Source organism: Saccopteryx bilineata, chromosome 2, assembly GCF_036850765.1.
Source record: "Saccopteryx bilineata isolate mSacBil1 chromosome 2, mSacBil1_pri_phased_curated, whole genome shotgun sequence".
Taxonomy (NCBI): Eukaryota; Metazoa; Chordata; class Mammalia; order Chiroptera; family Emballonuridae; genus Saccopteryx; species Saccopteryx bilineata.
The window spans coordinates 359266204-359283083 of record NC_089491.1 but is presented as its reverse complement, the minus strand read 5'-3'; the positions used below and the strand labels follow the sequence as shown (position 1 = coordinate 359283083).

Genomic DNA, 16880 nt, shown 5'->3' with positions numbered 1-16880 from the left:
TGTTTGTCTTTTTGTTGAAAGAGTTCTTTATATATTCTAGATGCTAGGCTCTTATCAGATGTATGATTTGCTTCCATTCTAGTGGTTGTCATTTTACTTTCTTGATAATGTCCCTTAAAGCACAAAAGTTTTAAATTTTGATGAAGTCTAATTTAGCTATGTTTTTTCCTTTTTGTTTCTTTCTTATGGTGTCATATCTAGGAATCCATTGCCAAATCTAAGGTTGTGAAGGATTACCCCATGTTGTCTTAAGAGTTTTATGCCTTTAGCTCTTAGGATTAGGTTGTTGTTTCATTTTAAGGTAGTTTTTATATATGGGAGGTGTAGGGGTCCAGCTTCATTCTTCTGCATGTGGATAGCCAGTTTTCCCAGCACCATTTGTTGTTAGGAGTTTTTTTTTTTTTTTTTTTGTATTTTTCTGAAGCTGGAAACGGGGAGAAATAGACAGACTCCCTCATGCGCCCAACTGGGATCCACCCGGCACGCCCACCAGGGGCGCAGCTCTGCCCACCAGGGGGCGATGCTCTGCCCCTCTGGGGCGTCGCTCTGCCACAACCAGAGCCACTCTAGCGCCTGGGGCAGAGGCCAAGGAGCCATCCCCAGTGCTCGGGCCATCTTTGCTCCAATGGAGCCTTGGCTGCGGGAGGGGAAGAGAGAGACAGAGAGGAAGGAGGGGGGGCGTGGAGAAACAGATGGGCGCTTCTCCTTATGTGCCCTGGCCGGGAATCGAACCCAGGTCCCCCGCACGCCAGGCCGACACTCTACCGCTGAGCCAACCGGCCAGGGCCTGTTAGGAGGTTTTTGATTACTGAATCAATCTTTTCACTTGTTATCCTTCATTCTTTTATGTTGCTTGCCTGGTACCTGTAGCCATTTGCCTTTTAAAATCCTGTCTTAGAGATTTAAACGGAAGTCTGCCTAATTTTTAAGATGTCTAATAAAGACCCAGTCACCTTTTCATTCTCCCTTCATCTCTGCTCTGGCCGGATTGGTCCCCTTCACACAACACCTGCACATTAAGAAGCATAATTAATTTCATAGGTCACGGGTTCCCAAAGTGTGGTCCCTGACCCAGGAGTCAGCATCACCAGAACCCGTGTTTCAGCAAAGCCCTTCAGGTGATTCTGCTGCCTGATCTCGGCCGTGGGTAGCAGAGAGCCTGGCAGGGACACGGGCCTGTCCAGCCCTGACTCCCAGGCCGAGGGCTTAGCCTCTGCTGTGTGCTTCATCCTCATCTCGCTGGGCAGAATTGTTGGTCATTCATAAAGCAAACATTTCTTGAACATCTACTAGGTACCAGGTAGTTCTAGGCCCAGGGATATGGCAGGTAACAAAATAAGGAGCCCTGCCTTCAAGGACCTTGTGTTCTAGCGAACTACATTCTTTGCCTTCTTGTGGCGAACAGCCCTGTCCAAAGGCCTTGGCAGCCAGATGGGTGACCAGCTGGCCTTCATCCTGCTTGCCCTGAGGCCAGGGGACTCTGAGTCAGCAGCAGAGCACAGGCACCATGGTTAGGTAGCCATGGGGCACATCAGGTGTGGCTCCCAACGGGGTATGTGTTGTGGGTTTCTAGTTCCCCCAGCTTTCCAAAAATCTCTTTATAAAACTCTCCAGAAGTCCTTTTCTTTTGTGACGTCTTCCATCTCCATGGGGACGAGAAACTTGCTCTGATGCCCACGTTTCCCTTCTCCCCAGAGCACTGCGCAGCCCAGCTCTCTGTCCCGTGTTCTCGGGGTCTGTGTGGGGCGGAAGATGCCTTGTGCTCCATCCTTGTTTGTTTTAGTGTTTCTTGTTGCTGTCGACATGCCTTCGCCCCTCGTGTGTTCCTGAATTCAGGTGGGCAGGGACAGAAGGCAGCGGCCACTGCACATGAGTGTGTTCTGTGTTGGGTGCTGTGCCAGGCTCTGTAGACCAGCTCTCGTTATCCCAACATAGTCCTGGGCATCGTGCTGTTAGCCCTGCCCCAAGACACAGGTGCCCAGCGTCGTCCGATGCTATGAGCAGTGGGTGTGTGGCATCTCCTGGGCAGGAAGGCTGCTCACACATAAACACACCCCCACCTCCAGGAGGGGAGGAGAGGAGCCCAGGGCTGGGGCAGTTTGTCTAGCAGGCACCCAGTGGACAGTGGTTGGGTGGCCATGGGTGTCACCTCTCCAACTAGGACCAGGGAGGAGTGTGGTTGGTGGGGGCCTCCTGAGCTGGGATGCAGCCAGGAGGAAAAAACAGGTGGCGCCTGCCTGCAGGCCAAGGCCTTGTCCATGGGTAGAGCTGCTGTGGACCGGAGGGAGGCAGCTGGGCTGCTCCTGCCGTGGGACGGGACGTGTGGTGAGAGGGGTGGCAGTGGCTCTCCTGTACTGGAACATGCCATTGCTTCTACTTCTTCACCGCCTGGCCCGGGGCTAGTGTCAGGGAGAGCAAGTAGGGGTATTGGGAAGAGTTCTCAAGACTGGCCTCGCAGTTCCTGTTCGCTTCTGCTGCCTCGGACCTCCTCCGGTGATCTCCCAACGGCTCGCTTTGCCCTTCCAAGGGGAGACCAGGCCGTTTCTATATTGGGATGTGAGGAGGACAGGGGTTTAATCTGGACCGAACCCTGGGGCCCAGCCTGCAGTTTCCTTGGCTGAGTGCTAGCTCTGTGTGCCACTCTCACACCACTTGACTGGCTGTTACAACAGAGCCTGTGGGGAAATGCTGGCTGTGGTGCGGATCTGGGTGGCAACAGCTGTTGCTAATAATAAATGAGCCAGCAGAGTGGATGCTGCTATTGATGAGGAGGCCGGGTTACATTTCTCCGGGACAATCCAGTGCCCGGCTTCTTGATGGAGAGGTATCCCTTTCCGAAGGCTGCCCCAGGCAGGACTTCACTCTGTCCTAAAGCGCCCGTGAGGCACAGTGAGTCAGTGAGCATTTATTGAGTGCCTCCTGTGTGCCCTTGGCCGAGTGCAGCAATTTCAGGGGGTGTGGCCGAGGGTGGGTCCTAGTGGCCGCAGCCACTGTTCCAGGCTGTCCTGAGTCACCCTGCTCCTGGGTGGAAAAGGAGACTTGCTCTTTGCCAAGGCTGGAACTGTCCCATTGGAAAGTTCAACTAGTCACTGAGAAGCAGGACCAGCCCAGCTGAGGCCAAGATGCCACTGGCTGATTTCTGCTCCTGGCCCCGTAGGAAGCATCCACCCAGTGCATCAATCAGGGCTCAGATTGAATAGCGGCCCTTTCATCTCACCACCTGTGCCCGCCCCAAGGCCCTGGGCGTCTTCATTCAGGAAACACAGACCCATTTGTAACAGTAATTTAAGTACAATGTTTCTGGGAAAACCAGTGAAATCAAGAAAAGCTAAGTGTCCTCAATCAGGAAAAACTAACCTGAAGCTCCTAGATGACCTCCTGACAGGACAAGGCTTGTTTGCAGAGTGAGCTTTCTAATAGTTCCTTCTGAGCACTTGTGGTGGACCAGGGCACGCGGGACACTTGTCCATGTCCTCACTCCATCCTCACCTGAGCCCTGAAAGGCAGGGGTTATATCTCGTTTCCAAGTGAGGGGATTGAGCTAAAGTAACATGCGTCCTGCCTTATAGCTGGGCAGCCGTAGGTGGCCACTCCCCAGACCTCACTCTGACCACCCCCACTCTACTGCCTCCTGTGTCTGTCTACTGTTCCCAAATCTCGGTAGCTCTCCACTGCCTTCCAGATTAAGCCTGGTGCTCTGGCATCTCTCAGCAGTCCCTCAGGCCTAGACCCCAGCCCTTCTTTCCTGTCTGGTCTTCAGGAGACTGACCCAGGGGCCTCAGTCCAGCCACGTTGATCCAGGTTCATTGACTACACATCATGATTCTCCACCTTTCCACCTTTGTCCAGAATCACCACTACCCACAATGCCCTCTCACCCTCTCTATCAAGTGAGCTGTGTGTTCTTCAGGGTCTGCCTGGGATTCGACCTTTTGCAAGAAGCTTTCCTTGATATGATGGCTTTAAAAATATGTCCATGAATTTTTTGGTATTTCTCCAGAGATGGAAACTGTTTCCTCTCCCCCCTGAAGGTGGGCTGGTTTTGGAACTTCTAATGAATCAGATAAAGTGGAAATGATGGTGTATGATTTCAGAGATGGGGTCATAAAAGGCGCTGTAGCTTCCTCCATGCTTTTTCTCTCGGATGCTTGCTCTATGGGGTGTCAGCTGCCATGTTGTGAGGACATTCAAGCAGCCTATGGGGAAGTCCATGTGGTGAGGGACTGAGGCCTCCTGCCAACAGCCGTGTGAAGGAGCCATCTGGGAAGGAGATCCCCCAGCCCCAATCAAGCCTTCAGGTGATGTAGCTGCTGCTCACATCCTTCTGGCACCCACCTGAGAAACCCTGAGCCAGGATGATACAACTAAGCCACTTCTGAAGTCTTGACCCACATAAATTGTTTTGAGTCACTAAGTGTTGGAGTAATTTGTTACAGAGCAATAGAGAACTAATACACTGACCTTCCAGGCAGAAGTGCTTTATGCTTCTGGACCACTGTGCCACTTGTCATCTGTAAAATAACCCTGAGTGTGTTGTTTCATAATTGAGATCGAGTGCCCTGGAAAGTGAGCTCCTGCCTAGTACTTCCAGCACCCTGTCCATGTTTTGCAGGGGCTTATTTGGTTAGGTTAACTGATTAATCAATACAAGGGCATTTTTAAGAACACACTCAACATATTTTTTGATTGCCTGTTTGCATGGTTAGCAGAGTGAACTGTATTTGGGGGTGATGAACCTGTTAGTCTATAATACACAGAGTCAAGGTTAGACCTAGATGTGAACTGGCCTGAATCTAGTTTCTTCGGGCAATGAAGGCTGTCCTTGTGTTCCCAAACTCACCCTCTCTTGAAGACAGGAGAAGGGCCTATAGCTGGGGTTGGGGGAAGCAAAAAAGGAATGCTAGAGCCTCTATTTATATGTTGAAGCCTTAAAAATGTTGTTTAATTGAAAAACAATTTATAATTGTTGTAGAAAAATTTAAAAGTATTGAAAAGCAAAAAGGAAATATTTATCCTTAACCTGTAACTTATTTTGGAATGTATCCTTCAAGATATATTTGTGTGGATGGATGATGTGTATATTCACATGCAGGTATGTCTCTATCTCTGTATCTGTATTTTATCTATCTATATGTCTATGTCTATATATCTATATCTAAATCTATAATCTAGCTCTATCTCTAGATCTGTATTTATATCTTCAAATGGGTATTTTACATTTAATTGAAAAAAAAGTGGGATTATGTTCTATACTCTATTTTTTTTTCACTTAGCCACACATTGTAAATATTTATGCTAGCAGAATTAACATAGATCTCTTAGAGTATTTTATTGTGCGAGCACACTTCCATGCAATATTTACTCTTCTCTCACTGGTGGATACTTTGTTGGTACTTTTTTGTCTATAAACAATGTTGGGACAAATATCCTTGTATACATATCTTTGTGTAGTTGCTCAAATATTGCTTTAGAGTAAATTGCCTAGATTGGGTTTATTGGACCAAAATATATGAAGGTTTTTAAGACTTTGGGCACACAGTACCAAATTGCCCTTCAGGAAGGTACCAGATTCATGTGGACCTTCTGTCCCTGTGTCCTTAACTCCATATTCTTACCAACTCTGGGTTTTCTTTTTAATTTTGGCCATTGTGATAGCTGAAAGATATTACCTTATTATCTTAATTTCTTCAGTAACTGGGAAGGTTGGGCATATTCCTTGTGTTTATTGGTCATTTTATCTTTCTCCTTGAGTAAATTGTGTCCTGTGCACATTTTTCTGTTTCCCTTAAAAAACTTATTTATTTATTTGAAATTTAATTATGCAAGTAGTATAGGTATACATGCTCGTGGAGTAGACTGGATGTGAAGCAAACCCGTCTTCACCTCTCCCTTCCCCTCTCCATATAATCACTTTAAAATTAAAAAAAAAATTTCCCCATTGAAAATTTTCAATGGGGGAGGAGGAGAAGGATTAAGAGAGAGAGAGAGGAAGGAACAGTGAGAGAGAAGCATCAACTCACTGTTCCTCTTAGTTATACTATTTAGTTGTGCACTCATCACACAGTTGCTTTCCGTATGTGTTCTGACCTGGGATTGAACCTGTGACCTTGGTGCACTGGGGTGATGCTTTATCTACTGAACCATGTGGGCAGGGCCATAATCACTTTTTGACAGTGTGAGTTATATTTTTCCATATTACTTTCTATTCACTTACATACTTACCTATAGGTAGCTTTAGGTTTTCTTTTTATAAAAAGGGATCATATTCTATGTATTGTTCTCTTATTCTCCCCACTCCCCATACTTATATCTTGGAGACCATCTTATATAAGCAATATAGATCTATTACTTCCTTTTTGAATGGCTGCATAGTGAGTGTTTTTTTCAGAACAGCTTTCTTGAGATAATTCATGTACTATAAAGTCACCCATTTAAAGTATATAATGTAATGCTCTTTGTATATTCATAGAATTGTGTAACCATTGCCATAATCAGTTTTGGAACATTTCTTATCAAGTCAAAAAGAAACCCTGTACCCTTTAGCTATCACCTTTGAAATCTCCCATTTCCTTCAGCTCTGAGCAACCCACTCACTAATCTACCTTCTGTCTCTATAGATTTGCCTATCCTAGACATTTTATATAGATGGAATAATAGAACATGTGGCCTTTTGTGTCTTACTTCTTTCATGTAGCATAATGTTTTCAAGGTTTATCCATGTTGTAACATGTAGCGGTACTCCATTCTTTTTCTTTTTTTATTTTGTATTTTTCTGAAGTGAGAAGTAGGGAGGCAGAGAGACAGACTCCCGCATGTGCCTGACCAGGATCCAACCAGCATGCCCACCAGGGGGTGATGCTCTGTCTATCTGGGGCATTGCTCCACTCCATTGCAACCGGAGCCATTCTAGTGCCTGAGGCAGAGGCCATGGAGCTATCGTCAATGCCTGGGCCAACTTTGCTCCAATGGAGCCTTGGCTGCAGGAGGGGAAGAGAGAGATAGAGAAAGAAAGGAGAGGGGGAAAGGTGGAGAAGCAGATGGACGCTTCCCCTGTGTGCCCTGACTGGGAATTGAACCCAGGACTTCCACATGCTGGGTGGATGCTCTACCACTGAGCCAACTGGCGAGGGCTTCCATTCTTTTTTTTATGGCTAAATACTATTTCATTGTGTGGATATGGCATAATTGTTTATTTGTGAGTTGGTAGACGTTTGGGTTGTTTCTACTTTTTGGATATTATGAACATTGCTGCTATGAATATTGGTGCACAAGTTTTAGTGTGGACATATGCTTTTATTTCTCTTGAGGTACATGCCTAGGAGCAGATTGGTAGGTCAAATGGTATATCTTTGTTTGGACTGCCAAACTGTTTTCCACTGTGACTGTACCATTTTATATTCCCATCAGCAGTTTATGATGGTTCCAATTTCTCCATATTCTAGCCAACACTTGTTACTGTTTTTTTGGTTATAGCCGTTCCGTGGGGTATAAAGTGGTCTCTCGTGGTTTTGATTTACATTGCCCAATGATTAATGATGTTGAGCATCTTTGTATGTGCTTGTTGTCTATTTGTATGTTTTCTTTGGAGAAATGCCTATTCAAATCCTTTACTCATTTTAAAATTGAGGTCTCTTTTAATTATTGAGTTATAAGAATTATTAATATATTCTAGATATAAGTTCCTTATCAGATATAATTTGAAATATTTTCTCTTAGTCTGGGGCTGTATTTTCACTTTCTTAATAGTACATTTTTAATTTTCGTGAAGTCTAATAGTTTTTTTTTCTTCTGTTGTTTACGCTTTGGGTGTCATATCTAAGCATCCATTGCCAAGTTCAAGGTTACAAATATTTACTCCTATGTTTTCTTCTAAGAGTCTTATAGCTTTAGCTTTTATATTTTTACTTAATTTCTGTATATGATGTATGTAGCTATCCAGTTTTCCCAGCATAATTTATTGAAAAGACCCCATTAAATAGTCTTGACACCCTTTGTTGAAAATCAGTTGCCGTAAATAATAAATTTATTTATGGACTCTAAAATCAATTTCATTGATCTATATTATATGTCTGTTCTTTTGTCAGTATTGCACTGTCCAGATTACTTTTGCTTTGTACTAAGTTTTGAAATTGGAAAGTGTGAATCCTCCATCTTTGTTCTTCTTTTTCAAGAACAGTTGACTGTTCCGGGCCCCGTGAGTATCTATATCAATTTTAGGATCAGCTTTTCAATTTCTAGAAAGAATCTAGCTGAGCTTGTGATAAGGATTGCATCGACTCTGTAGATCATTTGGAGAATACAGCTCTCTTAATCGTATAATCTAATTCTAAGTGTGATCATGGCATTTACTTCCATTTACTTAGAACTTCTTTAATTTCTTTCATCAATGTTATATGCTTCTCGAGATATAGGTTTTGCACTTTCTTTTTGCTAAATTTACACCTAAGTGTTTTATTCTTTTTGATGCCATCATAATTGTATAATTGATGCCATCCTTAATTTTATCTTTGGATTGTTTATTAACAGTATATACAACAGGAATTCAATTGATTATTGTATTGTGCAACCTGGCTGAACTCATTTATTACATTAGTCCTAAAAGGTTTTTTTTTTAATGAATTCCTTAGTTTTCTATGGTCAAGATCATATTATTTGTAAATAAAGATAGTTTTACTTGTTCCTTTTCATTTTGGATGCTTTTCATATAGTCTTCTTTCCTAAGTGCTCTGGTTAAAACATCCAGTGCTCTATTAAAGTCAAGTGGGGAGAAAGGATATTCTTGCCCTGTTCCTTATCTATGGACAAAGTATTCAGTCTTTCATTATTAAGTATGATATTAGCTGTGGGGTTTTTGTATGTGTACTTTGTCATGTTGAGGAGCTTCCCTTCTATTCCTGGTGTGTAGAGTGTTCTTCTGTTATTCAAGAAAGGTTTTTGGATTTTGTCAGATGCTTTCTCTATGTTTATTGAGATGATAATGATTATTTTTTATTCTATTCATGTGTTGTATTAATTAATTGATATTTGGATGTTAAACTAACCTTTCAATACTGGGATAAATTCCACCTGGTCATGATTTATAATCTTTTCTATATGTTGCTGGATTCAGTTTGCTAGTATTTTGTAGAGAATTTTGTATCTATATTCATAAGCTATATTGGTTTGTAGGCTTCTTGTGATGGTTTCGGTTTTGGTGTCAGGGTAATACCAGCCTCATAGAATAAGTTGGGAGGTGTTTTCTCTTCTATTTTTGGAAACATTTGTGAGGTATGAAACATTTGTGAGGTATTAGTATTAACTCTTCATTAAATGATATAATTTACAATGGAAACTATCAAGACCTGGGCTTTTCATTGTGGGTAGTTTTTTGATTACTAACTTAATCTCTATTTATTGTAGATCTTTTTAGATTTTCTATTTCTTCCTGAATCAGTTTTAGTAGTTTGTGTATTGCTAGGAATTGTCCAATTCATCTAAGTTATCTAATTTATTGACATATAGTTGTTCATGGAATTTGTATTTTATTCTATGAATGTAGCTTACTATAACCAATTTCCTATAGCTTGATATTTAAATTGTTTCTGTTAGAGATAATGCTGCAAAGGACATTTTATTGCATCTATCTTTGAGTACATGTATAACTGTGTTTATACTATAGATTCCTAGAAGTGGAATTGCTGGGTCAGAGGTCTGTGTATTTAAAATGTTGATTGTTTCTGCCCCCTTATCCATTTCCACTCATCTTTCTAGCCTTATTGATCTGTGTAAGTTCTTTATGCCTAGTAATCTTGGTCTCTTGGAGCCTAGAGTTGGTAAGAATGGATAGAGCAAGTAGGAAGGATGGGTTTGGGAGCTGGGTGTTTGGTGGCTGCTCTTAGTCAAGGGTGCTTGATGTCGGTGCTCCAAGCTTGCCCTCAGTCCTATATATTCACACGTGGGGTTTCCAGACCCCAGAACCTGAACTACTGGTGAGTCTGAGACTCTTTGCCTCTGATGGATCAGCTGTGGCTTTGGAGAGGTCATTGGGAACCTGAAGCAGAGCTAGGTCTCCCCAGGTGACCCAGGCCCCTCCCATCGAGGTTCTCTTCTGAGGATTCTGAGGGCAGCAAGACTCTAGGTAGCTCTGACCACTGGTGCTTGCAGAGGAAGGGAGAGCTGTTCAGATGCTCTACCTCTGCCTGAAGAAGTGATAAGGACATACTTGGTTCTTCTTATCACTGCCTTCTATTCTTTCCTGTTTATCTGGGGACTTTCTGTTCTGGGTACTCATTAACTTATGGCTTGCCAGGGCCCAGATGTGTTAGGACAAGAAAGTGTGACTGTTTTCATGGAATAGGAAGCGGGGAAACTTCTGAAGGATCCCCACATGTGTTTTGTTAGGGTGGAGCTTCCACTCCCTCACCTCTTCATCCTAATTCCTTTTTCTCCCTTTTGTCTTACCTGGAGTTTACAACAGTGACACCAAAGTAGGTTAAATATTTGGCCTTATGTAGTTTGAGAATTTTAAAATAACCCACCCAGGCCCCTGGAAGCTGTGGTTCAATATCTTTTAGGCTTGTTTCCCGAGCTCTAGGCACTGGACCGAGGCAGGCAGAGACGGCACATCCTGGCTCAAGCCCCCCAGCCGCCCTGGCCAGGGAGGCTCTGGTTTTATTGTTTTTATTTATTAGGGTCCTCAGTGAGGTTTTGTGTAGGGACATGGAAGGGCTGTGCTGGAAAAGCAGTTGGAAAATTACTCGTGGTGGACAGCTTGGCCCCACTGGTGGATTGAAAACATCCCAAGCACAGATCCCGCTGGAGGCCGACTCCCAAGACTGATGGGCATTTTGGGGGACCTGGGTTTCCCCAGAGGCCCCATGGGCTCCTCTCTCCCACAGAGGCGGAGTGGCTGCTCTCCCCAGGGCCGTTTGCCAGTCTCAGCTTGTTTTATTTTTTCTCTTGTTGTGTGGGGTGTTCTGGCCTCCAGCTCTGTGAAGGCAAAATCAAATTATCTTCTCTCTTGATCCAAATACATTTTGTCTGCGGGGAAGCCCTGGGCTAAGTAAGCTTTCAGACAGCTGGCGAGGTGGTTTTCGCAGCAGACCTCCTGGCCGGCACCCCACCGCTGTCCTCCCTCTTTGTCTTTCAGTCGGCGGAGTTCTTCGAGATGCTGGAGAAAATGCAGGTGAGCATTTCCCAAAGTGGGTGGGGGGTGCTGCAGCGACCTCGGAGGACACGGTACCAGGCGGAACCCACAGGCAGAACGTGGGGACCTTGGAGAGAGGGGCGGAGAACAGAGGACTCACAGTCCCAATGGCCTGGACAACCTGAGGCTCGTTCCATGTGGAGTGACTCAGAGGATTCTGGAATGGCTTCTGCCTGAAGAGCGGGGACAAGATTAAAAAAACAGAACCCCCAGCAGAGTAGATGGGATGCCATCGACCCCATTGGTATGGGGAGGGTTTGAGAGATGTTCCTGGAATGGGTTGGAAAGAAAGCCCCCTTCTTAGGGGACTCATCTTGTGTCTGGGAGGCAGAGCGGTGGTTGAGAGACAGACCTGAGTTCAAATCCTGCATCTAACACTAGCTTGCCAAATTTCTTTCCCTTTCTAAGCCTCTAGCTACTGCTTTTTGTCTACTTACAGCACTATTCTCAGCTCATTCTGACACCAAATGTGTGATTGCTTCTCCCCACCAAACAATTCTTCGTCCCCAGCTGGGTGTCCAGCCATTTAGCTCAATTCTGACACTGTTTATCTGGAGCTGGTGTCAGACCCCGCAGGGTGAGGGTTCTACCCTACAGACGGCCCCCACGTCAGGTGCCAGTCACAAGTCCGGTTCAGTTCATTTGCTAGAGTGGCTCACAGAACTCAGGAAAACAGTTAACTTACTAGATTATTGGTTTATTATAGAAGGATCTAACTCGGGAACAGCCAGATGAAAGAGAGACATAGGGCAGGGCGTGCGGGAAGGGCTCAGAGCTTCCGTGCCCTGTGAATGCACTGCTCTCCCCACATCGCCCCGTGTTCACTAACCCCGGAAGCTTTCCGAACCCCCTGAGAATGCACCGCTCTCCCCACATCGCCCCGTGTTCACTAACCCCGGAAGCTCTCCAAACCCCCTGAGAATGCACCGCTCTCCCCACATCGCCCCGTGTTCACTAACCCCGGAAGCTTTCCGAACCCCCTGAGAATGCACTGCTCTCCCCACATCGCCCCGTGTTCACTAACCCCGGAAGCTCTCCAAACCCCATACTTCTGGGTTTTTATGGAGGCTTCATTACTTAGGTACGATAGACTAAATCATTGGCCATTGGTGACTGTCTCAACCTCTAGCTTCTCTCCCCTCACTGGAGGTTGGGTTGGGCGGGACTGAAAGTTCCAACCCTTTAATTCTGGTTGGTTCCCCTGGCAACCAGCTCCCATCCTTTGTAAAGTCCCAAAAGTCACAATAGCATAAACTCATGAACACATACTTATGAATGACACCCCTTTCACCTTTATGACTCTGGAATTGTTCCAGGAACCAAGGAGATAAGGCCACAAATACTGTAACAAAAATGCTCCTGAATGCTTTCATTACTCATCACTTAGGAAATTCCAAGGGTTCTAAGGAGCTCTGTGCCAGGAACGGGACGAAGACCAAAATGTATATTTCTTATAATAAATCATAATATCACAGCCTCTATAAATAAATAAGAGTAAAAATACCCATTCATATTGTTGCTGGGATGAAATGAGATAATGAGTAAATACTTAGTAAGCATTGCCTAGAAGTCAGTGTTTAGTGTGGATTTGGGGGGCCTTTGTAATTGCCACCAAGGGGGCAGGGCTCACAGGTAAGACCTGATGCCATAGGGAATATGGGGAGAGGTCCAAAAGGTTTATTCATACAGGTGGAAAGGGTGGGAAGAACATACTGATAATAACGCATGTGTTTTAAGCACTTGTCTGGGGTCAGAGATTGACAGGTGTCACTCATTGCTTCGTGACCAGACTGATTCTGTCCTTGAGAGTGGGTGTAGTCTATCTTCATGCTGAGCAGTCAGGTGCCCAGGGCACTCTGCGAATTGTGAGGAGATGTAACTAAGGTCTGGGAGTGACCTCGCCCTAGACTCAGGAATTTGAAAAAGGACGCAGCCCCTGTGAAGCAACAGAGACTAAGGGCTCAGTTTTGGGTTCAAGTTCTAACTCTGACACTCTCTAGCTGAGTGACCTCAGTCAAGTCATTATTTCTCCCTGAACTTCAATTTCTTCATGGCAAGGGAAGGAGAGAGAATGATCCTACCTGGTGCAAAGGATGACACACAGAGGGGAGAGTGCCAGGCCATGGCTCTGTTGTGGGGGAGGGGAGGGGACAGGAGGAGGTTTGTTCTCCTGCCTAGGGGCTGTTCCCAGGCTGGGATGACTAATACAGGACACGCACACAAACTTCTGACATCAACCCCTTCCCCATCCTGGAAAGGATCTGCAGGGCCACCCAGGTGGTTTTCTCCCTGTGCAGTGAGAGGAGCACCTGTCCAGTGGGAGGGGCTCTCCCACACCCACCTGACCAGTGCTGCAGGGTGACTCAGCCCAGAGAAGTCCATAGAAACTGAAGTCTAAATCCGCCCAGTGAGCAGGAACCTGGAGCTCCAAGCACTGCGGGGCCTGGTCGTACACAGTGGGTAGATGGCTCGGCTTCAAATCCAGGCCCTGCCACTCACTAGGTGTGTGACAGTAGGCAAGCAAATGCTTTCCTGGCCCTCCGTTTCCTCATTGGTAAAAAGGAGGGCTTCAAAGGAGATGACAGAAGGAACATGCTGTGCCAGGTTCAGCCCCTCTGTTGTATTACGATTAGACAGCAGCTGCTGCTGGGCTCCCTTCTCTCCAGAAGGGCTCTGTTTCTCCTCCTGTCCCACCGTCTCATACCCTAGTTGCATTTATGCAAATAATTGTGGGAACACCAGGTGGTCTCCTCCCACAAAACCCAGTTAAGTCAGAACTTGAGTTTTCCAGATGCCTGCAGGGGAACCCTTTTCGTCCAGGCCCCGTCAAGGTGTCTGATCCTTGCAGTGATGCATCCGTGAGGTGGGAGGGCGGGTGCTAGCATCCCCATGTCACAGATGAAGTTATGAAGTCAGAACTTGAGTTTTCCAGATGCCTGCAGGGGAACCCTTTTCGTCCAGGCCCCGTCAAGGTGTCTGATCCTTGCAGTGATGCATCCGTGAGGTGGGAGGGCGAGTGCTAGAATCCCCATGTCACAGATGAAGTTATGAAGGCTGCAAAAATCTCAACATTGTCAGGGGTCACTGAAAGTAGGATAGTGGCAGAGTGAGGACCAGGCCCAGGCTACGTGCCTGCTACCCATGGTCCTTCCACCAGGGAGGGGGTGGAGCTGGTGTGGCGTGAGGTCCAGAGTTCTGGCTCTGACCCCCACAGATGTGGATTCCCATTCTGCCCCTCACCTCATCCTCTGAGAGACCGGGGGAGATATTTCACGACAGTAATCCTGCCTACCTCATGATAATAATGTCATAGCTTTTACTATGTACCAGTCACTCTTCCAAGGGCTTAACATGTTATCCACATTTAACCTTCACCACTATAGTAGGTGCCATTATCATTCCCATTTTGCAGATGGTAACACTGAGCCACAGAGAGGTTTTGTTCTGTGATTTGCCCAAGGTTGTAAGGTCATAAGTGACAGTATTGAGATTTGAACCCTGGTGATCTGGCTGAGTCTATGCTCTTAACACCCTGCCTGCTGCCTCATCCGGGCTGCTGTGAGGTCTGAGTGTGATAGGTGTGTGACGTCTAAGGGCCCAGCACGGGGCAGCCCTTGCTGTTATTATTACTAACCCCCAACTGGCAGTTGCTCCCAAGGGACTGCTCTGTTTGGTCTTTATTTTGTGACCCTTGCTTTTCCATGGATCCTCTTTTCCTTGTTTCTGCAGGGGATCAAGCTTGAAGAGCAGAAGCCGGGACCCCAGAAGAACAAGGTGGGCTGGGTGGGTGAGGTGGCAGCCAGGTGGGCCAGGTGAGGGGGCCAGGTGAGAAGAAGGCAGGGGGAGTGGCCAGCATGCCGGGGCCACTCTCTTATACCATCTAACTCTGATTTTCACCAAGGCCCACTGAAGTGGCTGTGCCTTTGTTGACTAGGGCATGGTGGCCAGCAAGGCAGGCCCTGGCTTAATGCCTTTAGGGTAACTTCAGAGCAAGCTGGGGTGAAGGCCTCGGGGGAGACCTAAGGCTTGCAGCTTGGCCTGGCTCCTCCATACCCACTCTTGTAAGCAAACCACAAACAGTATTTAGGGGTGTCAGGCTTCATGCTCCAGGCTCTAGCAGGCATTAGCTATCAGCTGCAGGCTCTGTTTCCAAGGCCCAGGGGTGCAGTTTATCACTGGAGGTCAGTCCCCTTGCCTGGAGGGGGTGCTGGGTAGGACCAGGGCCATCTCCCTGTTGGAGCCTCCTGGTGAGAAGCTAGTGTCAGTCGGGGTGTGGCGTTCGGTGTGCCTGTGTCCTGCGTCGTCCTTCCTCTGTGTGCTGCTTCTTCAGCTGCCCGGTTTGCACTCAGGTTCTGTCAGTTTGGGGAAGAACTTAAGAGAAGCCAGAGCCTGTTCGTCCATCTGGTGTCCTTCCCACTGATGCTCCCAAAACCCTGGTGCAGCCTGCCGGGCTGCCCAGCACGCCTCCTCCCTAGGCCTGGGAGAGGGAGTGGAAACAGTGATCCAACTTCATGGGCACTGCTGGGACTAACGGCGGCCTTGTTCGTTTGTCTTGCAGGACGACTACATCCCGTACCCCAGCATCGATGAGGTAGGAGCCCCTGGATTCTGTCTCTGGGGCAAGGCTGAGGGAGCTGATGGTGATGATGGTGATGGTTCCTCCCTCACCCCGTGGGGGTGAGAACCTTGGGATGGGGACTTGAGGGCCTGAGGCCTCTTCTCCTTTGTGATTTCAGCCTTTTCCCCATGTTTAAATTGGGACAGCTGAAGTGGGAGATATTGTGGGGCTTGGAGGAGGGATTCATGTTACTGCCTTTGGCCTCATATATGGAGATACCCCTCATGCAGCAGTTCAGAGGTGGGGGATACCTCCGCTGGTGCCCTCCCCATCTCCTGCAGATCGAGGGCAGGTTGCAGCGTAAGACTTTCCCTTTGCCTCCAGGTTGTGGAGAAGGGAGGCCCATACCCCTTGATCGTCCTGCCCCAGTTTGGGGGCTATTGGATCGAGGATCCGGAGAACGTGGGCACGCCGACCTCACTGGGCAGCAGCATTTGTGAGGAGGAGGAAGAGGACAGCCTCAGCCCCAGCACCTTTGGCTATAAGCTTGAGTGCAGGAGTGAAGCCAGGGCCTACCGCAAGCACTTCCTGGGAAAGGTGAGGCCGAGGGCCCCTGGCTGGAAGGACTGCCAGAGGGGAACCCGGTATTCCTCCCCAGCTGCCCCCCCTCTTTTCTGTACCTTCCTGGCCCTGCCCGCTTCTTGCTGCCTACCTCTGTCCTCCTTGGAGAGGTCTGACTGGCTCTGCTCCTGGGGAGGGGGCCAGGGGGTGGACAGAAGTCCCAAGGCTCAGTGTGATGGGTCCCTGTGGGGACACCCCCAGCAGATGCTTAGGTCACAGAGGTTGGCAAACCGCAGCTTGCGAGCCACTTGCGGCTCACAGATTGAGGATGTTTTTAGCAAAGGCCAGTTTAGGAGTACCATAATTACAGTGAATAACAATATACCTACCTATATAATCGAAGTTTAAAAAATTTGGCTCTCAAAAGAAATTTCAGTCGTTGTACTGTTGACATTTGGCTCTGCTGACTAATGAGTTTGCCGACCACTGCCAGGAGGCCATGGGATGGGCAGCGTTTGGGGGCTGAAGGAGAGTTGAAGGAAAACATATGTTCTTGTACCCTTGAAGTGTCCATTT

At 47.0% G+C, this 16880-nt stretch overlaps 1 protein-coding gene across 11 annotated transcripts in view; it reads left to right on the top strand.

Annotated features, from left to right (window-relative positions):
* RAP1GAP2 (RAP1 GTPase activating protein 2) overlaps positions 1–16880 on the top strand; it is a 490286-nt gene that overhangs the window by 162100 nt on the left and 311306 nt on the right. For 9 of the 11 annotated variants that reach the window (XM_066263014.1, XM_066263015.1, XM_066263021.1 and 6 more), the window contains 4 exons: positions 11129–11164; positions 14915–14959; positions 15744–15776; positions 16128–16340. In XM_066263014.1, the coding sequence (XP_066119111.1) occupies positions 11129–11164; positions 14915–14959; positions 15744–15776; positions 16128–16340 (327 nt within the window). The remainder of the gene's footprint in view (positions 1–11128; positions 11165–14914; positions 14960–15743; positions 15777–16127; positions 16341–16880) is intronic. The other 2 variants (XM_066263016.1, XM_066263024.1) reach the window with 1 other exon arrangement.